The 12,880-nt window shown below is 35.8% G+C and overlaps 1 protein-coding gene across 1 annotated transcript; it reads left to right on the forward strand.

The window, feature by feature from the left end:
* Positions 1 to 8,515: 8,515 nt before the first annotated feature.
* LOC113503551 lies at positions 8,516 to 9,722 on the forward strand. Its single transcript, XM_026885580.1, has 2 exons — positions 8,516 to 8,563; positions 8,886 to 9,722. Exons 1-2 carry the CDS (start codon positions 8,516 to 8,518, stop codon positions 9,720 to 9,722), a joined length of 885 nt encoding a protein of 294 aa, XP_026741381.1.
* The last annotated feature ends 3,158 nt before the right edge of the window (positions 9,723 to 12,880 follow it).

Genomic DNA, 12,880 nt, shown 5'->3' on the forward strand with positions numbered 1-12,880 from the left:
TCTTGGAAAGATGCTTAGAATAATAAGAATAGTAGATCGACCAATTTCCATTGATTCATCGGCCGTTGTAAATAGCAGAATTGGGGCCCAGAGGTGCTGTCAAGGGATTTGTATCTGACATTCGTTAAGTATCGTAGCATCATTTAATAGTCAATTAAATGGCGGCTATATAAACGTTATGTGTTAATGACGTAACAAACAAATAACACTTCACAAGACACACTTAACACTTACACGAGTAAATAAACAAATACGTTACAAATAATACATAAATTAAAACATTCGTTTCCATGCAGAGCGTATTATTTATAGATTTTTAAAATAATTCGTTGTCATAAATCTACTGTTTCGTATGAATATGGATCATTAGTACATATTATTAAATGGTTGATTAGGGTGTTTAAAGCTTAGAAGCAAGGCGAGAGCCTCCTTGGGTGAACCCCTTTTGACTAGACAAGAGTCATTGTTAATAGTGATATTAATTATCAAATCCCGAACATGCATAGAAATAACATTACTAAATGGAAAAGTTAGATTAACCTTGACGTTATCAGTCAGTATTTTTTTATAGATCTGTAAGGGGATAGTGTAGAAAGCTGTTTTATTCTCCCAGCAATATGGATATTAAATAACAGGCAGTAAAAAGGCCAATTCAAAAATATTTATTACGTACCGCCATTTTGGATTTTTGTCTGCTTTGTTGTTGGTCAATCATTTCATTATTTTTTATTTTACGGCCATAAGTCAAGGAAGCGCAAAAAAAAATATTGTACAAAAAACTTCAATCACTTTTTCGAGCAATGGATAAATGATTTGTTTTTATGCCAAGACCGCTTTACACTTTTACCTTAAACCTTATAGAAAAAGAGTTGTTTTATTGTAATGTTATTATATCTATCCTCATAGACAATGATTCACGCTCTAAACAGTGGCTTTTACATCAGTATAATTAAGTTTAATTGCCCACCCACAGGGTAACTCATATTTGTTTTACGTCAATCCACTCAACCACTTTAATGTGCCTACTACTACATTGAACATTTTTATTGACTTCACCATATGCATTAACATTTAATGGTAAAGGAAAAGTATTGTAAAACTAATGTATTGCCTCTAAATTATTATTAATGTACCCATATATTTAGTTAATATATATCCACTGACTGACCTATTGTATACGTATATGTTGACATATTTTCTTGGCATTTAAAGTATACACTATAATAGCTGCATAAAGTATTTTTAATTTTATAATAATAATAAAAAGTAAAAAAAGAAACGAAAATATTACATATTTTGTTACAAATATTTTGTTTAAATTACAGTTTATTTACATGCAGTAATTGTATCATGAAACAGTTATATCTGAAAAGTCGATCTTAGTATCTTGGGTTTGAGACTTTTGATCGATTAATATCGGTTATAATTATCAGGGCCTACAACCTTATGGTAAATAGCGTTTCAGCATCTTGGGATAAGTAATAAACATACAGTATTATAGTCCTTACAATTATCATAATACTCTCACCAATGACCTGATAAGAAAAGATTATTTAAAAATGTATTTCGATAAAATATTTCCGGGTACTCAATAATCTGTATTCAGTTTCTTAACAGGAAAAATATGCAAAACATTTTACAGCACTATCGTTTGCCCATTTAAAAATAATGTTAAAGACAGATTAGGAGAATAACGTATTTTATTGTGTAAAACAGCTTTTAAAATAAACATATAAAGTGAATCCAATTAATGTTTATCTTTTCACACCTACATTTCTCCACAAAATACAGAGGCTGACCATCATCACGTATTAATGTATTTGAAGCGAAACAGCGTATCTCAAGGCGCGGTCGCGTATAGCGGCATCTCTCTTACGCTGCTAGAAAGAACTAGCCATTTTCACAAACGTAATTGAGTGCCAATAGTCTAATTAAAATAGGCCTATGTACAATTTATATTTGCTATACATCTCAAAATTTAGCTTTTACGAGCCAGGAAAGTTTATAACAATTACGCAATAACTCCATTGATTTTAAAATGCTCTTCTCTATCTTTGGCTACCGGCCAGTTCTGGCAAAGCAATTTTATGAGAAGTATTAGAACTAACAAAATATAGAGTCAACTAATTAAAGATAACAATGTCTAGTTATTTAAGTTCATCCAATAAGCTTCGCTCATAAGTAAATTTCGCAAAAAAATAATGATAATTTGTTTTGTGCGCTAAGTGTTATACTAACCTTGAAAACTCGAGATAAACATAGTTATTCTTACTTACATCAATATCCACGAACAATGTGCAGACGAGTGATAGAAAAACCGCAGAATGGGAACTCAAGCATAGCTGTTTTTATGTACATTAACTATAATAACGTTCTTAAGTCAATGTTTTTGCAAAACCATATGTTGTGGCATAGTTTTCATAAGCCGTTGTCGATTAGTACCGATTGTACAATGGGCGTTACACACCTATTTCATGTATATCGATATTAAATGTAATGCTAAACATAATTACGACAAGTTTCGTAACATTAACACCATGTTGAGCACTGCACAGTTCTCGGGCTCACGTGACTAGGTGACTGTTGAAAGAATTTAACTAAATATAGTTTTGAATTTCGATGTTTTTATACTCCTTTAAGTTGACCATGTTAAGTATGGAGCCTTAATGGATATCATCGACGCTGCATTTCCTGTTATTGTCCGCCAGCTGCATAGAAACTGTCTGAATGACGTAAATCGTCATGAACCGCTGATGTAGCGAAATTTGTAATTAGTTATTAACTCAAAATTGTATGCATTCCTATTTCTAATATCGAGTAGGTCTCACGCATTAATTATTGTAATTTTTATAAGTAATAAATTAGCATTTAAAATCATTTTTGGTTTTTTTTCTATCTGCCGTCTGCAGTATACGTAATTGGCGCAGTCGGTAGGATACTCGCGGGCCGGTTCGCGAGCAATAGAGTCATCTCATATCGATATTCGCGTTCGCGAGTCGCCCGGGCGGCTTTCAAGCCACATCCTGAGTATCCTGAATCTACGGGACAACTGCGGAGCCAGGCGGAGAATCCAGACATCGATTCGCAGAGAAAGAACCAATATGAAACTTATGTAAGTACACTTGAATCGTTCTCGTGTTGTTCTATTCTAGTTACTCTTAAAAATTTTTTCGTCACGAAAAGTTTTACACCCGGGAACCTGCATCACGCCAGGCTCGCCGGAATATCATTGATATTAATAGAGACTTAGATAATTCAGATTTAAACTTAGGTTTAGATAGATTATTTAGTATAAAAATGCCACACGATCCTGACGTAATTTTCAAGGCTTTGCGACTTGTGCCGGAATTTAATGGCAACCCCAATATTTTAACGAGATTTATAAATATATGTGATAAACTAGTAGAGCAATATGCGAGCGCTGAGCCGGGAAGTGAGTTAGGAAATTTATGTTTGTTAAATGGCATCTTGAACAAGGTCACTGGAACAGCTGCCTCTACCATAAACGCAAATGGCATTCCTGAAACCTGGGTAGGCATTAGATCATCTTTAATTAACAACTTTTCAGACCAGCGCGATGAAACGGCTTTATATAATGACCTCTCATTAGCTTCACAAGGTAATAAGACTCCTCAGGAGTTCTACGAACAATGCCAAACCTTATTCAGTACCATAATGACGTATGTAACATTGCATGAGACTTTACCAACGACTATCGAAGCTAAACGGGCACTTTACAAGAAAGTAACTGTGCAGGCTTTTGTGCGGGGACTAAAAGAACCTTTAGGTTCACGTATAAGGTGTATGCGCCCCGAGACTATCGAGAAAGCCCTTGAATATGTGCAGGAAGAGCTAAATGTAATATATCTGCAGCAACGCAATGAGTCTTCGAGGGCTCACAGCTCTCCTAAAATGCTTCCTATACCGCAACAGTCTCCTGTGACCCCATTCAATACATTAGGTATTCACAGACCGCCGGTACCTAACTGGCCGGTTCCGATGGGACAACGTGGCAATCAACCACCACCTCAACCCTTTAAATTTAATGTGCCTAACCAATATCATAATCGCATGCCTACTAAAACTCAACAGATGCTTAGAGCACCGCCACCAAATTATCATCCTCAGAGTAACGTTTTTCCGCTTACCACCACGTAATCCACCACCAAATCAAATTGTAAAACCGATGAGTGGAGTTCAACATTTTGTCCCAAAAACTTTACCTGTAATGACGGGACATGACTGGCGTAAATCCGGGAATCCGCCGCCAAATAATTACTTCAAAACTCGCGAATTAAACGTTAACGAATTCTACTCGTCTGACGACTCATATAACTCAGTCGACTATTATTCCGAACCAGGGTGCGACTATTATACTGACTATTATAACAACCCCTATGACTATGACACAAACGCGACCTGTTACGACTTACCTTACGACGCTAGTGAGACAGAAGCTCAACCAGGCCCTAGCCATGTACATGAAAGTCAGGATTTTCAATCGACCAAACCATCAAACGAACAAGGATAGATATTAACCTACAGTACCAAAGACAACTACCATATATAGAATTTTCTGATCCACCATTAAAATTCTTGATTGACACTGGTGCCAATCATCATTTATTAGCCCCCAAGCCGTCCAAAAATACTTTTCCAATTACTCGGTGAATTACGACCCATTTGAAATAACGAACATACACGGTGTCAGTAGAAATGAGCACTCAATTACATTACCATGTTTCCAGGAGTTTAACGAAACCCAAGATATTAAATTATTTATATACCATTTTCATGATTATTTCGATGGATTAATAGGACTAGATTTATTGTCTAAATGGGAGGCCAAGATAGATTTAAAAGACTTTTTACTAATAACTAAATTTGCAACTAACCGCATTAAGCTATATAACTCTCGTAATGTCAACCTGTACGAGGATATGATACCTGCAAGAAGTTCTAAGTTAGTAAGGATACCTATTAACGCTACGGATGGCGAAGTTTTAGTAGAAGAACAAATGTTTTGCAACTGCATTGTCCATGAATGCGTTACCATGGTAAAAGATGGCCGTGGATATGTAGAATTAGAGAATCCAACCCCTAATGATGTAATTTTTTACCTGGATCAGCCAGCTTCTGCCGAATTATTCAATATCAAGTGCACACAAGTTGAACAGTCACAACGTGTAGACGATGTTTTATCACGATTGCGTACAGACCATCTCAATGAGGAGGAAAAGCTAACCTTTTAAGACTTTGCTCTCGATATTCAGATGTATTTTACATTGACGGGGAAGCCCTTACATTCACTAATAAAATTAAACACCGTATAAGAACAACGGACGAAGTACCCGTGTACACCAAAAGTTACCGGTACCCCTTCATCCATCGCCAGGAAGTTAGGGACCAAATCACGAAAATGTTGGACCAAGGAATTATAAGACCATCAGACTCTGCATGGAGCTCACCCATATGGGTTGTGCCCAAGAAAATCGACGCTTCTGGGAAACAAAAGTGGCGTCTCGTAGTTGACTTCCGTAAGTTGAACGAGAAGACTATCGATGACAAATACCCGATACCAAACATAAGTGACGTACTTGACAAGTTAGGTAAGTGCCAATACTTCACCACCTTAGATTTGGCAAGTGGGTTTTATCAGGTGGAGATGGACCCTCAAGATATATCGAAAACCGCGTTAACGTAGAACACGGGCATTTTGAATTCCTTCGAATGCCTATGGGATTAAAAAACTCACCATCTACTTTTCAAAGAGTTATGGACAATGTCCTAAGAGGTCTCCAAAATAACATCTGTCTCGTCTACCTTGACGATATTATTGTCTATAGTACTTCCCTACAGGAACACCTGGAGAACCTGGAACGAGTTTTCCAAAGACTTAGAGAAAGTAACTTCAAATTCAAATGGACAAGTCCGAATTCTTGAAGCTCGAAACTGCTTATCTTGGTCACATCATAAGCAGGGACGGTATCAAGCCTAACCCTGACAAGATTTCCGCTATTCAAAAATATCCGATTCCAAAGACCCCTAAGGAAATAAACAATTTTTAGGCCTTCTCGGTTATTACCGAAAATTCATTCCAGATTTTGCACGACTCACAAAACCCCTTACACAGTGCTTAAAAAAAAGGTAGTAAAGTAACTCTTAGTCCCGAATATGTAAATGCTTTTGAACACTGTAAAACTCTGTTAACCAACGACCCAATATTACAATACCCAGACTTTACCAGAGAATTTAACCTCACGACAGACGCTTCTAACTTCGCTATTGGAGCGGTACTATCCCAAGGACCAATAGGATCCGACAAACCCGTCTGTTACGCTTCTCGAACACTCAATGAGAGCGAACTAAACTATAGCACAATAGAGAAAGAATTACTGGCTATAGTTTGGGCTACAAAATATTTTAGACCCTACTTATTCGGTAGAAAATTTAAGATATTGACTGACCACAAACCACTACAGTGGATGATGAACTTAAAAGACCCAAACTCACGAATGACTAGATGGCGACTACGACTAAGTGAATATGACTTCTCTGTAGTGTACAAGAAAGGAAAGTCTAATACCAACGCTGATGCCCTTTCTCGTGTTGAGATCCATACCACGGAAATAGACGAAATTGACTCAGTAATAGAAAACATTAAAGAACTTAGCTCAATGATTAATAACCCCTCCGAGACATCTCGACCTCAAAGACAAACCGAAAACACAGACGAAATCAGACAGAACTCGACAACCGACACTGTACATACTAGTGATGAACACCCTATTCTGGAAGTGCCCATTACAAACGAACCACTCAACAGATTCATAGACAGATTCATCTTACCGTAGTAGGAGACATAAAACGACGACCTATTGTGACAAAACCTTTCGAAAGTCATACCCGAATAGCAATCCAACTATCAGAGTCAAACTTAGAACAAGATGTTATAAGTGCCATCAAAGAATACGTTAACCCAAAAGTCAAAACAGCCCTGATCATAAATCCGCCCTTAAAGATGTATTCTATTATCCCTATTATACAAAAGACGTTCAGAAGTTCATCCCTTAACTTAGTGTTAACCAAAGTCGAACTTGAAAATGTCAAGAGTATCTTAGACAACAAGACATTATACGACATTACCATGACGGAAAGACAAACCACCGGGGAATAAATGAATGCTACCTAGCACTCTCAAAAAGGTATTACTGGCCCAGGATGAAAGATCAAATCACTAAATTTATCAATGAGTGTACTATCTGTGGTCAAGCCAAATATGACAGGAACCCAATACGACCTCAGTTTAATATTGTACCCCCAGCTACGAAACCTCTAGAGACCGTTCATATGGACCTATTTACAGTTCAAAATGAGAAATATATAACGTTCATTGACGTATTTACGAAGTACGGTCAGGCATACCACCTACGTGATGGCACCGCTATTAGTATTTTACAGGCATTGTTACGATTTTGCACTCATCACGGATTACCCATAACCATAGTTACTGATAACGGCACCGAATTTTCCAATCAATTATTCTCTGAATTCGTACGTATTCATAAGATAATTCATCATAAGACCTTACCCCACAGCCCGAGCGATAACGGAAATATTGAACGTTTCCATTCCACAATTCTTGAGCATATTCGAATTCTAAAACTACAACATAAGGATGAACCAATTGTTAACCTTATGCCATACGCTATCATAGGCTACAATAGTTCCATACATAGTTTCACCAAATGCAGACCTTTCGATCTACTAAATGGACACTTTGATCCAAGGGACCCGCTTGACATAGACCTAACCGAACACATTCTGCAGCAATATGCTCAGAATCATCGTCAACAGATGAAACAAGTCTACGAAATTATCAATGAAACATCTCTTGCTAATCGTACGGCTTTAATAGAAAGTAGAAACAAAACGCGCGAATCTGAAGTAGAATACATCCCTCAGCAGCAAGTATTCATAAAAACCCTCTCGCCAGCCGTCAGAAGGTAGCACCACGCTATACCCAGGATACGGTCTTAGCAGATCTGCCCATACACATCTATACGTCTAAAAAACGTGGGCCCGTAGCTAAAGCGCGACTAAAACGTGTTCCTAAAGGTAACACATTGTTACAGGACTCTGCTGCTACTGACAATACATGCGACGCATCCTCAAGAGATAAGACTTGAGACCCTAGCTGATGGGCCCGGACTATTACCATACAAACTGGGACCGACACGACTAACCATACACTATCATTCCTTTATACAACCCATTGACCTCAACGATATTGAAAATAAAATCGACTCTGTACAGACTCAACTTAATACATTTAGGACTAAACTCGATAACGAAACTTACCTACTCTATGAATATCAAATTGATTATCTTACTAATAAGGTTGGCAAATTACTACACCAAATTAAATCTTTAGAACCTGTTAGAGTTAAAAGAGGTCTTATAGATGGCCTAGGGTCTATAGTAAAAAGTGTCACTGGCAACTTAGACTACCAAGATGCCCTTAAATACGACGAGGCTCTTAAAACCTTACAGACCAACGAAGGCAAATTAACATCAGAATTTAATAGCCATCTGAGTCTTTGCAAAGAGTGGATGTCCCAACACAATAAAGTGTTAGAACAACTAACTTTAAATCAAATAAGAGTTAATGCCACTTTAGAACTACTATTACAAAAAGAAGCTTATAGGGACTATAGCTTAATTAAATTTGCGAAATTCGCACAAATCTTAGGAATTATAACAAACAACGTAGAAGATTTAATGTTAGAAATAATCAGATTAGAAAATATGATGGCTTTTATACGCGCATCTAGTACTCATCATTCCATGATTGATATAGAGGCCTTGCAGTCAATGATAGATAGATTAAATCCCTTTATACTCCAAATCAAATTCTAAATTTAGAACTTAGAGAATATTACAGCTTAATCAAGCCAGGATCTTATTTCATCGATAAACGTATAGTAATAGTATATAATTTTCCAATTGTTTCCCAAGATACATATGACCTATACAAACTATCCATTGTACCCAACAAAAGACAACTTGCCCTTATTCCTTCCTCTCCTTATATAGCAACAGATGAGAAATCGTTCGTGTACATAGAGGCTGAATGCCCGAAGTATAGCAGTACTTATCTCTGCGAAAAGAAGACCGGCCAGCAGATCCAGTCGAAACCTGATTGTATTCAGAAACTCATCGTTCATCAGAGTCTAGAGAATACTTGTCAATTCACGAAGATATCTCTCATCAAGGAAGCAGTAGAAAAATTAGACGACCAACATTACGTGCTGTCTCTACCCGAACCTACCAAAGTTCAGTTGGCATGTGGGAGAAAGGACTTCAACACACTTCAAGGAAGCTACCTCGTAACCATCCCTATGGGTTGCTATCTACAGACTCCAGAATTAACTATAATAAACGATGACAACGCGATAAAGGGTCAACCATTGAAACTAGCGAAGATACCATACGATGAAATGAATCTGACTGCCGTCTCTACCCACATCAATTTCAGCTCGATCGATCTGGAAGACTTACACAGCATCCAAACTAAATTCATGTTGGGAAAACCTATTGACATCGAGGAGATTCAACCAACTGCCCTGTACCACACAACCATCCCACTATACGTCATATTACTGGGCGCAATCCTATTTTTCACTCTGAGATTAATTCGCAATACAAATGTTGGAGACTAAAATCAGAAGATAAAGAAAAGCAGTCATCTCTTGAGATACATACATACGAAGACGTCAAGAAAAATACCAGAAAACGAGATGACTTTCCAGCAACATTTTCTCTTAATATGGTCAAAAATAGTTGCTGATCTATGGGTGGAGGTGTTAAGTATGGAGCCTTAATGGATATCATCGACGCTGCATTTCCTGTTATTGTCCGCCAGCTGCATAGAAACTGTCTGAATGACGTAAATCGTCATGAACCGCTGATGTAGCGAAATTTGTAATTAGTTATTAACTCAAAATTGTATGCATTCCTATTTCTAATATCGAGTAGGTCTCACGCATTAATTATTGTAATTTTTATAAGTAATAAATTAGCATTTAAAATCATTTTTGGTTTTTTTTCTATCTGCCGTCTGCAGTATACGTAATTACCATGAGTGGCATCAATTTATTATTTATTATTATACACTTTTATATGGATATGTATTTAAGTAAATATTAAGTACCATAAAATGATTGTTAAATTTTCTTCTTTTTATTTACAATTGATTTCGTCAGTTGTTTATGTGCATGTTTTTCCTTATAATAAGGTTAAAAAGCACTTTACCGTTCCTTTAACGTGCACAGCTGGAATTCAAGTCTCATAAGTTATGAATATGGTCGAATACTTAAACTGAAATCTATTTCATTGTCGGATATGCTAATTACTCTGCGACATACCGATGCATAGAAAGACATCACCAATTCTTCTTACACGCGAAATAATTGCATATTCATACAGGTAAGTAGGTACATGAATATGTATGTGAGGAAGGACGATGACTCACATTTGTCACAGTTCATAAAGTAAAACAGCTTGCGTAATAAACAGATCATTAAGAAATAATTTCTGAAATCGTAAAATCACTCAGCTTGTAGAGTCGGAGAGAGCTGCAGTGCAACCCAGGAAATATTATTATGTTTATCGTTACATGTTAAGAAATGAAAAATATTTTAATGTGTATATAGAAGCCGATTTTGTAGGCGTTTTAACACTAGCTTTTGGAGAGTCAGGGTAGAGACAGGGGATTCTATTGTATTGGATTTAAATCTTTTAATCTCCTTCACCGTCAATAATGAGTGTCTGAAATGATTTTTTTTATATAATGTGGTCTTTTAGGTCAAAAAATATATATTTATTAGCCACGCCCAGTGTCGTAAGGGATAAATTACGACGTAAACTTTTGAGTATGTTCAAAATCATTTTCTTTTGTAGCTCGTTTGAAGCTCAAAAGGCCTAAAAATAATAGTCGAAAAGTTCATTTAAAATTCTGATTAGTTCAATAAAAATATATATATTAATAACAATTAAATAACATTAAGCGCGATTCAATTTTTTTTTCTATTCGTCGAGATCATTGACCCATTGATCAAAACAAAACACGACACATATTTTCCACATGAAAAATGCATAGAGCAAGCTTCCAAGAACATTTTAGATCTGTTTGTTGGGTGGAAGTCAGGCATTTGGCAAATGTTGAGGTCATTAACATTTCAGTTATGCACTAGATCTCAGTTCATGTTTCTTGAAGTAATTACATTTATATTTACTATCCTAGGTTCAGTACGAATGTTGATACTATTACAATAGATACTCATTACATTTAGCTCAGGATATTGTTTAGGAATTAAGTATTATAGCATCTATTTGATATCTGTATCAGTATCTCAGATTCAGGTAGCCTATCGCCACCTTATAATGTTAGCCTGTGGCGGTGATAGATACAAGATTTAGAATGAATTAATACCATAGATTATCTAAGTAAATATCTTTAATTATTGACAATGAACGAAAGAGGTTATAGACCTATTTATTCGCGTCCTAAATACCGCGATAAATTGGGAATGAGTTTTGAAAAATACCATTGGATTTCACCAGATTGAATGTAGTCTCTAGGGAAAGCTTATATGAAAAAAAAATCTCTAACAAGAATAAAATAAATGAACGCTGTCTAAACCATCTCAAAGATCACATAAAGCTTGCTCTCCTTTTTCATAGAAGATTTGAATGTTGTCTAAATGTTCCGGTTTTTTAGAAGAGCTATAAATAATATATTCTGTTGACAAATATCTGACCTCGAATCCCACGCGCTGTACTGCGCATCGATCTAACACATCTTAATGTTATTAAATGGTTTTATTTAATAATATAAGTTCTTAGCTCTCGCATTAGGGTAAACTCTGTAGGTAATGGTTTTAAAGCTGTTTTAAATATGGTATATATATTTTTAATATTCTATAATGCGATGAAGACACATGGGTGTGTTTATTATTCATTATAGATTTTTCTTTTCTAATTGAGTATTTTTTCTGCAACAATAATTGTAACTCTCTAACTCTTTATCTAATTTATGTTATTTCTACTAAACGGACAGCCATTTAGATTTTAAACTCTTGGTACTTTTAAAGCAAGAAGAACTCTATCAAATTTTGGCTTTTACCATAGAATATTCCTTTACTTAATCGGAAACTTTTAAAACAGAATTAAAAGCATATTTAGTTAAAAAATAATATTACGCAATTATTGCTACCCAGTTAAGCTCTTTGAATAAATAATTGAAACCAGTCACATAGCCGATGGGGATTTACACATGTACTTGATAATTCCCGCACCCACTTTTCCTACTTATCTTATTTACCTTGCAAAGACATACTGGAGGTAAAACAGTTATATGTAGCTATTTCAATGAAGAAAAACCTTTGCTTGAGTTACTGAAAATATGTTATGGAATGGGAGGAATATCTCAATTGTAGAGACTATTAAGCTTATGACCTGAACATAGAAAGTATTCTGTCTAATGTGAGTTTTAAAGAAAAACTAGTTTAGCCTTTATGATTACTCGTATTTTTGTTTAAGGAAAACGTAACTGTTTTCATTCTATGAAGAGCTTGTGATGGACAAGAATATTTCATCAAACTGTATAGTAAATATTTTTGGTATGTCTGGATGTTGCGAAATAAGTGAAAGAAACATCGACGCTTGGGAATAAAATCGCTAGCTGGTACTACTCAGTCATATCGAACATAACACAACGGTACATTTTATTCTCGTTTTAGTTACTGTTCGTGTTTCTGTTTTTACATAAAGGATATTAATGTAAGATTCATTGTTAACCGTATTGCCTATTGTCTGC

The sequence above is a fragment of the Trichoplusia ni genome, chromosome 19 (genome assembly GCF_003590095.1).
Source record: "Trichoplusia ni isolate ovarian cell line Hi5 chromosome 19, tn1, whole genome shotgun sequence".
Classification (NCBI taxonomy): Eukaryota; Metazoa; Arthropoda; class Insecta; order Lepidoptera; family Noctuidae; genus Trichoplusia; species Trichoplusia ni.

Bases quoted from the DNA above. Each gene is read 5' to 3' on its own strand.
- LOC113503551 (XM_026885580.1), top strand. From the start codon at position 8,516: ATGCCCTTAAATACGACGAGGCTCTTAAAACCTTACAGACCAACGAAG. The intron at 8,564-8,885 runs GCAAATTAACAT...AATGATAGATAG, and splicing joins AACCTTACAGACCAACGAAG to ATTAAATCCCTTTATACTCC.